At 50.9% G+C, this 16,027-nt stretch overlaps 1 protein-coding gene across 2 annotated transcripts; it reads right to left on the reverse strand.

Moving 5' to 3' along the window:
- Nucleotides 1-718: 718 nt before the first annotated feature.
- On the reverse strand, nt 719-15,988 carry RCN3 (reticulocalbin 3). Of its 2 annotated transcripts, XR_005354519.1 has the most exons (8): nt 15,821-15,988; nt 15,152-15,399; nt 12,770-12,972; nt 10,906-11,078; nt 6,292-6,352; nt 1,541-1,740; nt 1,027-1,294; nt 719-923 (listed from the first exon to the last, which is right to left on the reverse strand). XR_005354519.1 is itself a non-coding variant. In XM_038528231.1 (7 exons), exons 2-7 carry the CDS (start codon nt 15,391-15,393, stop codon nt 1,187-1,189), a joined length of 987 nt encoding a protein of 328 aa, XP_038384159.1. In that variant the 5' UTR covers nt 15,394-15,399; nt 15,821-15,988; the 3' UTR covers nt 719-1,186. The 2 variants fall into 2 exon arrangements, 1 of the variants encoding a protein (XP_038384159.1); XM_038528231.1 differs by having other exon boundaries at nt 719-1,294.
- Nucleotides 15,989-16,027: the final 39 nt, after the last annotated feature.

A 16,027-nucleotide genomic window follows, 5' to 3' on the forward strand; every position in this document is an offset into this window, starting at 1 on the left:
AGAGAGCACAAGCAGGGGAGCAGTAGAAGGAGAGAGAGAAGCAAACTCCCTACTGAGCAGAGAGCCCAATATGGGGCTCAATCCCAGGACCCCAGGATCATGACCTAAGCTGGAGGCAGACGCTTAACCAACAGAGCCACCCAAGCTCCCTTCTAGAGGAAAATTTAACGAGTAGGTCTCATGGGGCTGCAGAAGGGCCCATAATATCCTGTCCTTCTGTCCCAACTCAGCAGCAAGGTGGCTCACATCTACTCCTCTCCTTAAGACCCTGTATGACCTAATCTCGGTCACCTCCCTTCCTCTCTCACTTGCTGACTCCATTCCAGCCACACTGGCCTCCTGGTTGATCTGAGCACACACACGGGGCACACTCTGGCTTCAGAGCCCTTTGCTGTTCCTTCTGCCCTCTGGCTCTCCCTCCAGGCCTCCCCAGGGCTTACTTCCTCATTCTGCTCACCAGTAAGGCCCCTCCTGGCCACTCAACGGAGCACTGCCATCCTGTGCTTTCCAGAGGGCAGAGCCGTCTGTCTGGCTTGTTCCCCGCTGAGTCCGGTTGCCTAGTTTTATTGTCTCCAGGAATGCCCTCAAATCCTGCCAACCCCCTTAACCCCCTCTTCGAATGTCTGAACCCTGCAGTCCACAGCCCCTCCATCCCCAGCCACAGCCCCCAATTCCTCCCCAAGGCCCCTGTCGCCCCCTTAGAGACACAGAGACGAGGCCCCAGCACTGGAGTTTATTGCCTCCCTGGCAGAGAGGAGGCATCCTGGGGGCAGGGCCGGGGGGCAGGCGAGTCTGAGGCCAGTGAGGTGGGGTGTTTCTCTGCTGTGTGATCTGAGGCTCAGATTTGGAGCTGGGGTGCTCAGTGGAGGCTCTTGGAGGCTGAGCTTGGTATTGGGGGGAGCCCTGGGCTGGGCTGGATGATTCTGCCAATGAGAAACAGATGTTCACTTACCCTTTGGGTCTCTGAGCCTCCTGAGGGTGGGGTGGGAAGGGCTGGGGGTGCTGCAGTATCTTGGAGAAGTTGACCTGCTGTGTCCCTGAGAGCTCGGGCAGAGGGACACAGGGTGGATAGAGGTGTCCACATGCTACAGGTCCAGATGGGGAGGGGGGCCTGGCCACGGGGGCCCCTCCTTGGGTCACCCTGTGGGGCTACAAGGCTCGTAGTGGGCGCCCTGGGGCCTGGGGCTCAGAGCTCATCATGGTGACGTGTCAGGTCCTCGCCGTAGTTGGTGGCCTGGCTGCCCACGAACATGTTCCAGTTACTCAGGATCTCGGCCTTGCTCAAACGCCCATCCTGGAGGGAGGGTCACAGGTCAGCAGGGGGGACAAGGGGCCCTGCCTGTGACACTCCTCTCTGAACCTCTCCAGCCCACGGCTTTCTGGGTCCCTGTCCCCTACCTTTCCTCCACTCCCTCCCTGGGTCTCTCTATTCCTCTTTTAATCCCTGCCCTAACAGGCCCCCTCCCCCCCATCCCTACCCCCATCCTGGGTCTGGGGGGCCCAGGTCTGGGCATTTCTGCACAGCAGCCCCCTGGGGCACCTTGTCCGTGTCGCTCTCATGTAGCAGGTGGTTGGCCTCCACCAGCGGCTGGTCCTGGGCCGGGGGTAGCACCCAGTGGCCCACCTCGCTGCCGTCCAGCCGCCCATCCTTGTTCAGATCGCGGAAGTCCCGGAATTGCTCCCGCTCGGTCTGGACCCAGGCCGGCTCCTCCTCCCCGGGCTCGGCTGAATACAGATCCGCTGGGCCAGGCAAGAAGGGGCGACGTCAGGCAGTTCTGGTGGGCACCCCGGGGCTCTGTCCCTGCCCTGACGCCTCCCAATCCCAGACCCCATCCCAGACCCCAGAACCCCGGGCTGCCCCCTTTGCTTTCTCTCTCGCCTCGGTTCCCTCTTCTGTTTGAATGGGATTGATAGTGACACCGGACTGACAGGTGATCGCCCTGCCACAAGGAAAATTACTTGACTGATGGATCATTTCCTCAACTAGCTGTCAGTCAGTTGGCCTGATAACACATAGGAAATGCTGCGTGTCCCTTGTTGTGCAGTGCACACAGTCACACCCCAACCCTTAGAACAGCTCACCCCACTTTAAGAACTGTGTGCTGGGCAGTACAGAGGGCCCGTGATGTTGATGAGCACTGGGTCTTATACTATATGTTGGCAAATTGAATTTAAATTTTTTTAAAGATTTTACTTTTTATTTATTCATGAGAGACACAGAGAGAGGCAGAGACACAGGCAGAGAGAGACCAGGCTCCCCGCAGGGAGCCTGATGTGCGACTTGATCCCAGCACCCCAGGATTACGCCCTGAGCCAAAGGCAGACACTCAACCACTGAGCCACCCAGGTGACCCTGAACTTAAATTAAAAAAAAAAATCGGGGTGCCTGGGTTGTTTGGTTGGTTGGGCAGCTGCCCTTGGCTCAGGGCGTGATCTGGAGTCCCCCAGATCCAGATCTAGCCCCGCATCCAGCTGCCTGCTCAGTGGGGAGTCTGCTTCTCTCTCTGACCCTCATGGCTCTCATGCGCTTGCTCTCTCTCTCTCTCTCTCTCTCTCTCTCATGCTCTCTCAAATAAAGAAAATCTTTTAAAATTTTTTAAATTTTTAAATAAATAAATAAATAAATAAGAACTTCACTCAGGATTGTTGGAGCCTCTCATTTGTTTCCGTTACTTGTAAACGTTTGAAAAACTCTTCCCCTAACCTTGCCGCTAGGGGCTGTCTGGGAGAAAGCAGCCCACAGATGGGTTTGGAAGACATTACCACCCAATAAAAAGTATGAAGGTCTCTATACCAGATCCAAGACCATGATAAGTACAGAATGCCTTCCTCTCCTCAGGGACCAGGCCAGGCAGCTGTCACAAGGATGTCACCAAAGACAGAGCAGGTGCTGGACACTCAGTAAGCTTTCCAGAACAGTGAGTGCAGAGAACCCCCCTTTTTTTTTAGTGGTTCTAAGTCATATTTTCTTCCAGGAAGTGATGGCAACAGTAGACGGGAGCTGTCGTAGGTTTTTTTAACTTGTGGAGAAAAACTTACAAAGATTCAAAACGTAAGCTTAAAAAATAAAAACAAAAAATAAGGGGTGTCTGGCTGGCTCTGTTGGAAGAGCATTTGACTCTTTGTTTTTGTTGTTGTTTTTTAAAGATTTTATCTATTCATGAGAAACACAGAGAGAGAGAGAGAGAGGCAGAGACATAGGAAGAGGGAGAAGCGGGCTCCCTGCGGGGAAAAGCAGAAAGACACTCAGCCACTGAGCCACCCAGGTATCCTAGCATTTGACTCTTGATTGAAGGGTGGGGTGGTAGTTGTGTGTTTGAGCTCTATGTTGGAAGGAGAGATAACTTAAATAAATAAATAAAAATTTAAAGATTTAAATAAATAAATGAGCTTTAAACAATTTTTAAATTGTGGTAAAAAGCACATAACATAAAGCCACCATTAGTGGCATTTAGAATCTTCACAGTGTTCGCAGCAACCACATCCACCCAGAACATTTCCATCCCCCCAAAGGGAGACCCTTTTCCCATTAAGAAGCAACTCCCTGGGCAGCCCGGTGGCTCAGCGGTTTAGCGCCGCCTTCAGCTCAGGTCATGATCCTGGAGTCCCAGGATAGAGTCCTGCATCTGGCTCCCCGCAGGGAGCCTGCTTCTCCTTCTGCCTGTGTCTCTGCCTCTCTCTCTGTGTCTCTCATGAATAAATAAAACCTTTTTTAAAAAAATTAAAGAAGAAGTGACTCCTTTCTGCATCCCCCCCACTTCAGCCCCTAGCAATTAGTAATCTAATTCCTGTCTCTTATGAATCTTCCTATCCTGAATATTTCATATAAATGGAGTCATACAAGAATATCATGACCCCTTTGGCTGGCTTCTTTTACTTGGCTTAGTGTTTTTATTTTTTTGTTAAAGTGTAGCTGACACACAATGTTACATTCATTTCAGGTGTGGGACCTGGTGACTTAGCATACTGTTTTGAAGATTTACCCACATTGTAGCCTGTGTGAGTACTTCCTCCCTTTTTATGGCTCAATAACTTCTACCACCTTCCCCTTTAGCAGTCATCGGCTACAGGCATCATGGTTGACTAGATGTTATTCTATCTCTTGGCTGCTCTACTACCATTGCCTTTAAAGGTAAGGAAGCCAAGGCTGAGAAAGGTCAAGGAACTCATTTCCGGGCCCATGGCTGGAAGGTGGCAGGTGGGAAGCACGCAGGCTCCAGAGTGAGCAGAATGCACCTTGAACACAATGCACCCCCACCCCTCCCACCTTCCCTGACACACCACCTGTCCCCCAGCCTGGGTCAGGGCCCAAGGTGCCCCTTCCATTCTCCTGACTCATGCTCTTCCATCTACCATTCAACAGATGTCAAATTACGTTTTCTTGGGGAACCCTGGGGTCCCACCTGCATCTGTTTCTCTAGACCCCTTAGAGGGAAGGGAAGCAGCCTAGAGGTCAGGGTGGGACCCTGGACTGTCATCCTGCTCCACCCCAGACAAGTAACTGGGTCCCTCTGGGCCTCAGCTTCCTCATCTGTAAAATGGGGTAATAATACCCATCTTAGGGCACCTGGGTGGCTCAGTAGTTGAGCGTCTGCCTTTGGCTCAGGTTGTAATCTCAGGGTCCTGGGATTGAGTTCCACATGGGCTCCCTGCGGGGAGCCTGCTTCTCCCTCTACCTGTGTCTCTGCCTCTCTGTATGTCTCTCATGAATAAATAAATAAAATCATTAAAAAAATAGCCATCTTGTAGGACTGATACCCATCTTGTCGGGTTAAAAGTTGTTAACCACTCAGAACAGTCTAGCATGTGGTACGTGACATTGCGCCATTTGTTGGTGATGATGCCTGAATTCTTTCTTACAAAAAAAAAAAAAAAAAGACTTCTATCTTCTATCTTCCTCACTGATGTAAAAAAGATAAATTATGCTCAAATAAAAATGTCTTGCCTGAGGGTTTGTTCCATAAAAACATGCTATGGAAAAATGTTTTCAGGGGTGCCTGAGTGGCTCAGCTGGTTGGGCATCTGCCTTCGGCCCAGGTCATGATCTCAGGGTCCTGGGGTTGAGCCCCGTGTATGCCTCCCTGCTCAGCGAGAACTCTGCTTCTTCCTCACCTCCCTCCTTGTGCTCTCTCTCTCTCTTTCACTATCTCTGTCTCTCTGTCTCTCTCTCACAAATAAAATAAAAAAGAAAGAAAGAAGAAAGAAAGAAAGGAAAAGAAAAAAAAAAAGAAAAGAAAAGAAAAGAAAGAGAGAGAGAGAGAGGAAGAAGAGGAGAATTAAGAGTCCGAAGTCCTGCCCTCCTTGGAGTTCGTCTTCCCCCGCCCCCCCCCCACCACCCTCCAAGAAGCACGAAGAAAGAAAAGAAAGAAAAAGAAAGAAAGAAAGAAAGAAAAATGTTTTCAAACTTGTAAAAATATCCATATTTAACAGCTTTCTCCTCAACTATATTCTTTACCCCCTGGGCAGTCCGGCTGGCTCAGCAGTTTAGCGCTGCCTTCAGCCCAGAGCCTGATCCTAGAGACCTGGGATCGAGTCCCACGTCAGGCTCCCTGCATGGAGCCTGCTTCTCCCTCTGCCTGTGTCTCTGCCTCTCTCTCTCTCTCTCCCTCTCTTTCTCTCTGTCTCTCATGAATAAATAAATAAAAAAACTTAAAAAAAAGTTATTTACCCCTGAAGGCAGGGGTAGAGGCATGGCCAAGAGGAAATTTGGGCGTGTCACAAGCCTCCCCCACCAAATTCTGAGTAACAGGAGACACAGCCTTTGCTGTGCAAAGGCAGGCTCAAGACAAGCTCCTTGATTTCTAAATTTTAATTAATGCAGCCGCTGAGGCCCGATTTTTTAGATACTCCAGACCCTCCCAGGAAGGAACCTGGTCTATGATATCTGCTGTATCCTCAACCATGAACATGCAATAGGTGCTCAATACATGTTTCCTGGTCTCAGCACACCATGAGTGCTTAACAAATGCTTTTTTGGGTCTGGCACACAGGAGGTACTGGATAAATGTTTCCTGGGCCTGGCACATAGTAGGTGCTTGGTAAAGATTTGCTAGACCCAACAAATATATGTACTCGATAAATGTTTGCTGGGCCTGACAGACGGTGGGTAATGGATAAATACTTTTAGGGCTCAGCAAACAGTAGGTGCTCCATTAATGTTTGGTGGCTACATGAACTCAAGCAATGCCCCTGCCCCCACTTTAGGATGGCCATTGGTCTCTTATGGGTGTATACATTGGGCTGTTTGGGGGAGGACAGGCGTCCTCAGGAAGGGGATCAGGTCTCACTCACCGATGTACTCATCCACTTGGACGTAACCATCCTTGTTCTTGTCCAGATCCTCCAGGGTTTCCTGGGGAAAGACAGGCATTGGTGCTGGCTCCTGAGGAAGCCTGGCCCTCTGGGATTGGGATGTGAGGTTCCCTCTGGGAATCTGGCTCTGGCTCAACTGTGTGACCAGGCTTGGGAGCAGTCTCAATGGGGTCAACCTGTCCTGTGGTGGGGGTAGGGGTTGGGTGGCTTTCTGGGGTGTGTAATGGGCCCCTATTTAGTGCATGGGGGCCAGGGAACCCAGATGTCCTGTGATGCACAGGCTGCTTCCACAGAAAGAGACCTGTCCTGCATCCCTACTTTTCTCACACCCCACAGCAAACACTCTCCAAGGGCAGAAGCCTCTTCCCATTGAGCAGAACCCAGACCCCAGCTCCATTTTGCATATGAGCATGACATACTTGGTGGACCATTGTGACACACACAATACCTCCGCTCATGGTTCTCTCTCCACTTCTTGAGCAAATAGCTTCTGTTTCCCACTTTTATGCTCAAACTCACTCACTTTAAGATGGTGTAGGGCCTGACACTCCACTACGCCTTCTTTGGAAAGAAAGCTCCAACATTTTAGGGTTGCCAGAAAAAAAATATAGGATGCTCACTCACATCCAACTTTCAGATGAACAACTAATATTTCTGGTTTTTTTTTAAAGATTTTATTTATTTATTCATGAGAGACACAGAGAGAGGCAGAGACACAGGCAGAGGGAGGAGAAACAGGCTCCATGCAGGAGCCTGATGTGGGACCTGAGCTCGGAACTCCAGGATCACGTTCTGAGCCAAAGGCAGATGCTCAACCTCTGAGCCACCCAGGCATCCCCTAGTAATTGTTTAGCATAAGTATGGCCCCACACGAAATTTAGAACATACTTATACTATAAGACAAAGTTCATTTGAATTTCAGAGAATTTCTTAACATGAGTATGTCCCAAATACTGTGTGAGATATATAAAATTTATTTTTTATATTTTTATTTTTTATATTATTTGTTATAAATTCAAGTACAATTGAATGCCTTTTGTTATTTGATAAATCTGGTAACTCTACAACACTAACATATTGAAATTCCTGGTTTTTTGTTTTTTGTTGTTGTTGTTGTTGTTGTTGTTAAAGATTTTATTTGTTTATTAGAGAGAGAGCAAGCAGGGGGAGAGTGACACGCAGACTCCACGCTGAGCACAGAGCCCAACATGGGGCTCAGTCTCACAACCCTGAGATCATGACCTGAGCTGAAATCAAGAGTCAGACGCCTAACCAACTGAGCCACCCAGAAGCCCAAAAATTCGTTATTTCTTTTAAGTAACTTTCTTTTTTTTTTTTTAAGTAGGCTCCATGTCCAATGTATGACTTGAATGCATGACCCTGAGATCAAGAGTCACATACTCTACTGACTGAGCCACCCAGACAGACACCCCTATAAGTGATTTTCCCTTAGTTTCTGCTTTATACAAGATAGTCGGGGCAAATAGTAATGTTTTGAAATCCTGTGTGTGGGGAGATTACACTGGATATCCATGAATGTGAAAGAGGACAGCAGAGTTTAGACAAGGGCTTGGCAAACTTTTCCCATAAAGGGCCAGAGGAAACAGATCTGGTTTTGGGTGCTGTAGAGTCTCTGTTGAACTGACTCAACTCTCTGTGGTTGTGGCACATGAAAGCTTAAGGGTGTGGCCACACTACAATAAAATTTTATTTGCAAAAACAAGCTGTGGGCTGCAGGTTAGTTTTCTGACCCCTGGTGCGGGCCATGGATTCAACTGCTTGCTGGGCTTCAAATCCAGGCTGTGCCACTTCACCTCCAGGTCATCTCACGCTAGTCACCTCACCTCTCTATGCCTAGGTGTCTGCCTATGTAAAATGAAGAGCAGAGCCCACTCCCATAGGGTTGCCATGATGATTCAATCAAGCTAATGCCTAGGTAAGGGTGTTACCATGATGCCCCTGCCACAGAGGGCACATTCAATCAGAATCTGTTAAATAGGGATCCCCGGGTGACGCAGCGGTTTGGCGCCTGCCTTTGGCCCAGGGCGCGATCCTGGAGACCCGGGATCGAATCCCACGTCGGGCTCCCGGTGCATGGAGCCTGCTTCTCCCTCTGCCTCTCTCTCTCTCTCTCTCTCTCTCTCTCTGTGACTATCATAAATAAATTAAAAAAAAAAAAGAACCTGTTAAATATTCTCACTGCCTGGCTGGCTCAATCAGTAGAGCACACAACTCTTGATCTCAGGGTTGCAAGTTCGAACCTCACATTGGATGCAGAGATCACTTAAAATTTCTTTTTAAGATTTTATTTATTTATTAATGAAAAACACAGAGAGAGACACACACACCGGTAGAAGGAGAAGTAGGCTCCATGCAGGGAGCCTGATGCGGGACTCAATCCCAGGACCTCGGGATCACGACCTGAGCCAAAGGCAGATAGATGCTCAAACACGAGCCATGCAGGCGCCCTTAAAGTCTGTTTAAATTTATTTAAAAAATAAAATCTTAAAAAAAAAAATCTTGGGCACCTGGGTGGCTCAGTCGGTTAACCATCTGCCTTCGGCTCAGGTCATGATCTCAGGGTCCTGTGATCGAGTCCCGCATCAGGCTCCCTACTCAGTGGGGAGTCTGCTTCTCCCTCTCCTGCTCCCCCTGGTTGTGCTTTCTCTGTCAAATAAAATCTTAAAAAAAAAAAAAAATCTCAACTCAGGAGAGTAAAGAGGCAGTACGACATTATCTGCTACAAAGAGGGACATAGGGCCTTGTAGGATGGGGAGTCTAGTTGGTTCAAGGAGGCTGGGTTAACAACATCTCTCCTCCGTAGATCATAGTCATCTCTAGAACCAGCTGGAAACCCCACCTCAAAGGTGAACACACCAAGTCAGTAAAATGCCTTAGAGATATCTAAAACAAAACAAAATATCCAAAACAATTGCAAATGAACATCCCAGTGGAGCCAGTGATTTCACTGCTAGAAGTTTTATCCTGTAGCTATATTGACGTGTGTGTATAAAGTGACACGATGAACATTTACCACCAGTCAATTTTGCAGTTTTACATGTACTAACTTATCTAAGCCCTATAACCAGCCTTGATGTAGGGATAATTATCAGTACCACCATTTTACAGATGAGGAACAGATCCAGAGAGGTTAAATAACTTGCCTAAGGTCACAAAGCCAGGAAGCTGCAGGGCTGGGATTTGAACCCAGGCCTTCTGGCCTGAGAGCCCTTGATCCTAACAGGCTTGCCACAGACCCTCAAACCCACTCTGGAAATGGAGCCATACGAAAGGGGTTACCTGTGGGGACGGGGTTGGGGGATAGGACTGATGAGATGAGGAGGGCAGAGGATTATCCACCTTTTTTTGCATCCTTTGGGCATTTAAACACATCAATATGTAGCCATTTTAGATGTACATATAATTACACTTATAAAATAATTTGCAAAGAGGTACCTGGGTGGCTCAGTTGGTTAAGCATCTGCCTTCGGCTCAGGTCATGAACCCAGGATCCTGGATTGAACCCCACATCGGGCTCCCAGTTCATCAGGAGTCTGCTTCTCCCTCTCCCTCACTGCTCCCACTTCTTGTGCTCTCTCTCTCTCAAAATAATTAAATAAAATCTTTAAAAAAAATTATTTGCAAAAAGTTAGGCATGGTAGAAATGGATATAAATCCTTCTACTAAGAGTGAACCCTAATGTGCGCTGTGGACTTTGGGGTAGTGAAGATGTGTCATTGTAGGTCTATCCATTGTAACAAGTGTCCCACTCTGGTGGGGGATGTTGATGTAGGGGAGGCTTGTGAGTGTGGGGGCAGAGGGGAATATGGAAAATCTGTGGACTTTTTGCCCAGTGTTGCTGTGAACCTAAAACTGCTCTAAAAATCAAGCTCTGGGGTGCCTGGCTGGCTCAGTCAGCAAAGAAAGTGACTCTTGATCTCAGAGTTGTGAGTTCAAGCCTTACCTTGGATGTGGAGACTACTTAAAAATAAAATCTTTAGGGATCCCTGGGTGGCGCAGCAGTTTAGCGCCTGCCTTTGGCCCAGGGCGCGATCCTGGAGACCCCGGATCGAATCCCACGTCAGGCTCCCGGTGCATGGAGCCTGCTTCTCCCTCTGCCTGTGTCTCTGCCTCTCTCTCTCTCTCTCTGTCTCTCATGAATAAATAAATAAAATCATAAAAAAAAGGAATTGGTGAAAAAAATTATACTGGAATAAGAAGACAGAGGCCAGCAGAAATGGCCTCAGAGTAGATACTCCATGTATGGGGTTGAGATAGGGTTTGGCCAGGATTGGGGTTCCCCAAGGCATTTCTGGGGGATGCGTTTTCAGGCTGGCGCCCCAACTCCAAATGGGAGCACAGGAAGGGTAAGGCAGGACCAAGAGTGATCAGACAATGGGAGGTCAGCTGTTGGGCAAAGGAGAGGTTACCCTCCACTGATCTGTTTGCAGGCTGGGTTCCCTGGGGAAGGTGCTGGAGGATCAGGAGACTGGATCCCCCAAGGTAAGCACTGGAAGGTGGCCCTGACATCAGAAGCCCAGGTCCAAGGAGGAGGTGGGAAGTGGAGAGCAGGCCCCTCGGGCCCTCACTCACAGCTATCACGATGTCCCGCATGTGCGGGAACTCTTCTGGGTGCAAGAAAGCTGTCAGCTCTTCCCGAGTGGCCATGGAGTCCCCGTCCTGGTCCGCCACCCGGAACCGCCGCTCATCCCGAGCCAGCATCTTCTTGTAGGTCTCAGCATCCTCCACATCGTGAAATTCTTCACCTGCGGAAGGGGGGATCTTGGTCAGGTGTGCTTTCATGGTGGGAACACCAAGCAGGTTGAGGGAAAAGATAACAAAGGACCCAACTCAGTAAAGTCAGGGCAGGAAGGCCTCCCCAGAACTAGTAATAATATATATTCATTGTATATATTAGCAACCTTGTCCTGAGAGTTTATTAAATGCTAAGCTCTTTATGTACAGAATTGCATTTGATTATCACAAAATGCAAGTCAAGAGTGTTCTTTTATTTATTCTCACTTTATGAAGGAAAAAACGGATTCCCACAGACAGGAAATAACTGGCCCAAAGTCATGCAGCCAGGAATGGTGAACTCTGAGTTGACACGGGCCTTTTGGGCCTCAAGATCCCCTCTGGTGCAGTAAGTTATATAGACTCAGGTTATAGGACAGGTTTCTGTCAACAAAGAAAACAGTATGAGCAGAATGTGGAGGTCTGAATAGCTCACTGAGTTCAGGGAAACTATAGGAGATCCATATGGCTGGCCGGAAAATGCAGAAAAAGAAAGCCAGAGCTGATTAACTGAGAGTCTCCTCTGGAGGTACTGGGGAGCCATGAAGCCATGAGCAGGGGTGGAAAGACCCCTCTGGGGATATATGAGGGACAGGCTGGAGGAGGGGTGTGGAGGGAGGGTTTAGGAGGAAGAGAACAAGAACTGCGGAGGGTTGCAGGGCTAGGGCATGAGAATAGACAGGAGGGAATGCAGTTAGGAGATGGAGTAAATGGATTTGGGGTTCTCAGGAGGAGAGATCAGAGATCAATGGTCAGGAAGACAGAGCATGGGAGGTAGATGTCCCTGGTCAAGGATCCCCCAGCTGTGGTTATAGAGGTCGTGGACGCCAGAGTGAGAAGCCAGAGATCAGGGACTGGGAGTTTCAGGGTGATGGGGTACTAGAAGTGGGTAGACTTTGATCAAGAGTTGGAGGTTAAAAAAAAAAAAAAAAGAGTTGGAGGTAGAGGGACGCCTGGGTGGCTCAGCGGTTAAGTACCTGCCTTTGGCTCAGGGTGTGATCTCACTGTCCCGGGATGGAGTCCCACATCAGGCTCCCTGCATGGAGCCTGCTTCTCCCTCTGCCTGTATCTCTGCCTCTCTCTCCGTGTCTCTCATGAATAAATAAGTAAAATCTTAAAAAAAAAAAAAAAAAAAAAAGAGGGATCCCTGGGTGGCACAGCGGTTTGGCGCCTGCCTTTGGCCCAGAGCGCAATCCTGGAGACCCAGGATCGAATCCCACGTCGGGCTCCCGGTGCATGGAGCCTGCTTCTCCCTCTGCCTGTGTCTCTGCCTCTCTGTCTCTCTCTCTCTGTGTGTGTGTGTGTGACTATCATAAGTAAATAAAAAAAAATTTAAAAAAAAAAGAGTTGGAGTAGAAGGTTAGGGATTCTTTTTTTTTTTTAAGATTTTATTTATTTATTCATGAGAGACACACAGAGGCAGAGACATAGGCAGAGGGAGAAGCAGGCTCCCCGCGGGGAGCCCGATGTGGGACTCGATCCGAGGACTCCAGAATCACAACCTGAGCCAGAGGTAGATGCTCAACCACTGAACCACCCAGGCGCCCCAAAGGTTAGGGATTCTGTTTCATAGGATAAAGCTTCTCAGGATAAGGCTGTCAAAAAGGTCAGGGTCACCACGTGTGTGTTTTGAGGGAAGCAGGAGCAGGGTCTCGCCGCATACCCGGCGCGTAGTGGCCATAGGTGGCGTTGCGCAGCTCCTCCCAACCCACACGGCCGTCGCGGTCCGTGTCGTACGTGTTCCAGGCGGCGCTCACCGAGTCGCGGATGTGCCGCTGCTGCGTGTGCGAGATCCAAGCGCGGAGCTCGGCCAGCGACACCCAGCCGTCGCCATCCCCCGCGCGGTCCATGCGGTCCACGATGCGCCTGCGAGTCGGGGCGGGGCACAGTCAGTCCCGGACCCCGCCCACCCAGAGACCCGCCTCCGTCCAGGCCCCACCCCTCCTGCGGGAATCACGCCCCCACTCAAGACACACCCCCATATAGGGTAGAAATCACCGGTCCCGGGGCCGCCCTCACACTGAGGGGAGACCCCCGTCAACCCCGGGGTCGCGCCCAGCGCAGGGCTCTGCCCCCTCAGTCCACACCCAGTGGGTCCCTGGCGGGCGCTGCGGTCCTCCACACGCCCTGGTTGGGGGAAGGACCTACGACAATCCAGGGCCACACTCTCCACTCTGACTCCACCCCTCGACCCTTACTAGCTCCATCTCGTTTGTCCGAGTTGAGGTGGGGACAGGGAGGAGGTGTTACACCGCGCCCCTCGCCCGCAGGCCCCCTATCCCAAGACTCTCTGAACTCTGGTGGTCACCGCCGCACACACCCCGGCCAGTCTCCCAGGCAAGTCTTCACCCCGCCCCCCGCCCCGCCTGCCTGGCTGCGCGGGCGATTTCAGGGCCCGCCCCCTCCAGCCCCACCCTATGCTGCGTCCCGCCCCTTTCCCCTACTTTTTCCAGACTGTCTCGGGCTTTGCCCTACGGCCATCACCCGCAACCCCGCGGGCCTGGCTTCCACACTCCCCTCCCCATGCGCCGGCCGGATCCTGTGCACCTTGTCGTCGCCTACGAAGTCCCTGAAGGCCCTTCCTCTGCACCCTCTCTCTGGACGCCCCTGTCTGCTCCCAGGCCCCCTCCCCACTCCCCCGACCACTCCCCGCCACCGGTTTGGGTCCTTACCCAACCACTCACAGAACCCTCTAGGTCATAGTCCTTAAGCCCCCAACCCAGTTCCCAGGGTCAACTCTGAGGTGGCCCTGCCCAGGTCGCTGCCCTGTCCCGTGCCAGGCTCTCTCTACTCTGATGGGTAGCCGGAGTCCCTGGACTCACACCCTAGCTTGAGGTTCAAGTTGTTAAGAGAGTGGGCTCCACAGCCAGATATTCTGGGTTCAAATCGTGCCACCTCCTCTTGCTGGCTCTATGACCTGGACAAGTCACTTAAAAAACAACAACAACAAAACAAACAAACAAACACAAAGGGGTGGCTCAGCGGTTTAGCACCGCCTTCAGCCCAGGGTGTGATCCTGGAGACCCTGGATCGAGTCCCGCGTTAGGCTCCCTGCATGGAGCCTGCTTCTCCCTCTGCCTGTCTCTCTCTCTCTCTCTCTCTCTCTCTCTCTCTGCATCTCTCATGAATAAATAAATAAAATCTGAAAAAAAGAGAAAGCAAACATTTTTAAAAAACCGTGCCTCAGGGCGCGATCCTGGAGACCCGGGATCGAATCCCACATTGGGCTCCCGATGCATGGAGCCTGCTTCTCCCTCTGCCTGTGTCTCTGCCTCTCTCTCTCTGTGACTATCATAAATAAATAAAAATTATTAAAAAAACAAAAACAAACAAACAAAAAACCGTGCCTCAGTTTACTCCTCCGTAAAATGGAGGATAAATAACAGAACCTACCCTGCAGCATGGTTGTAGGGATTAAATAAATTAACCCTTGTAAAGCACTTAGAACAATGCCAGGCATTGTAGCGATCTTATGCCAAATGCATTAGCCAATCACTCTGCCTTTCCTCCTCCTTCCCTCTTTTGCCCAGTGCCATCTGTGCACAAACTCTGACCCAGCAGACCCTGTTACCATCACTCTCTCCACTCCGATCTAATCACCGTTGTCTCCTGTCTCCCATCTGGACTACTGCAGTTGCTTTCTCACTGGCTCCCTGCTTCTTGTTCCCTATAGCCTGTTCCCCAAAAGGCAATGAGAAGGATTCTGTTGAAATCTAAGCCAGCTCACATCCTCCCTCTGCTTAGAGCCCTCCCATGGCTCTGGCCTCCCTAAGAGAAACGCTAAAACGTCCTGACTTCTTTGTTCCTTCTCTATCACCTTCCACCTTCTCCTCTTCACTCACTAGGTTGCAGCCACAGGAATCTCACTGTTCCTCAAATATCAGGCCTGCTCCTGCCTCAGGGCCTTTGCACTTACAGTTCCCTCCACCTGTAATGCTATTTCCCCATATATCCACATGGGTCGAATTTTACCTTCTCACTGAGGCCTCCCCTCCCCTCCTCTGTTTAAAATTACAACCCTGATCCTCCTCTCCATCTCTCCTACCCCAGTCGCGCTCGGCTTTCCTCTGGGCTGAGCTGGTCGAATTCTTTGGCCACTTCCCGTCCCAGGAAAGCCTCATGGTCGTACTGGAAGTTCCCGTGGGCATCATCGTGAGGGGCCTCGCTCAGGGGGGCCGTCTGGTGCACCCTGCCCTGGCCATGAGGGCCTGCGTCAGGGGATGGCTTGCCCTGGGTCCCGCGTCTGAGCAGCAACAGCAGCAGCAGAAGGGATGGTCGCCACATCATCGGTCCCTAGGGAGCGGTGGAGGTTAGGAGTTAGGGGTCACGGGAAAAAGAATAGAGAGAGGATGGGAGAATGGGGGTGGGAGGCGGAGAGACCTAAGACAAAACAGAAAGACAGTTGGCTGCAAAGTTTAGGGCTCAAGAGCCGGGGATGGGAAAAGGGGGGGCGAGCTTCTCAGAGGCAAAGCCAGAGGTAAGGGACTGGGAAGCTCCTGAGAGTCCCAGACGGGTCCCAGAGCCTCTAGTGGAGGGGGGTGGGGGTTCAAGCGGGAGACGTGGCACACTTCCCACGCAAAGTATGGGGCGGGGTCGTGGCCAGAGAGCAAATGCAGGTCCCCCAGGCTTATTTGCAGCCCGGACCCAATTTATCGACCCGACAGAACCCGAGCCGTCCTCCCGGGACAAGCCACCCGCCCTGGCCTCCCTTTACCAGTTTATCCAGCTTCACTTCGCTCTACATAGGCGGCTCTACGTTCTCCGAAAAAGATGCCCAATTTGGCGGCGGTCCAGCTAGGCCCCGCCTCCAGCGGCGCAGAGGCCCCGCCCCCAGCCAATGAGCGCTCAAGAGGACCCCCAGGGGGCGGGGCCGGTGACCTCCGGGCGGGCGGCGGGCTCCCCACGCCACGTCCACAGAGAA

Source organism: Canis lupus, chromosome 1, assembly GCF_011100685.1.
Source record: "Canis lupus familiaris isolate Mischka breed German Shepherd chromosome 1, alternate assembly UU_Cfam_GSD_1.0, whole genome shotgun sequence".
NCBI classification, from domain to species: Eukaryota; Metazoa; Chordata; class Mammalia; order Carnivora; family Canidae; genus Canis; species Canis lupus.

Excerpts from the sequence above, each read along its gene's own strand:
- RCN3 (XM_038528231.1), bottom strand. The coding sequence starts at position 15,393 with ATGATGTGGCGACCATCCCTTCTGCTGCTGCTGTTGCTGCTCAGACGC. Across the intron at positions 11,079-12,769 it reads CTATGGCCACTACGCGCCGG|GTGAAGAATTTCACGATGTG; the intron begins GTATGCGGCGAG and ends CCCCTTCCGCAG. Across the intron at positions 6,353-10,905 it reads TGCGGGACATCGTGATAGCT|GAAACCCTGGAGGATCTGGA; the intron begins GTGAGTGAGGGC and ends GTCTTTCCCCAG.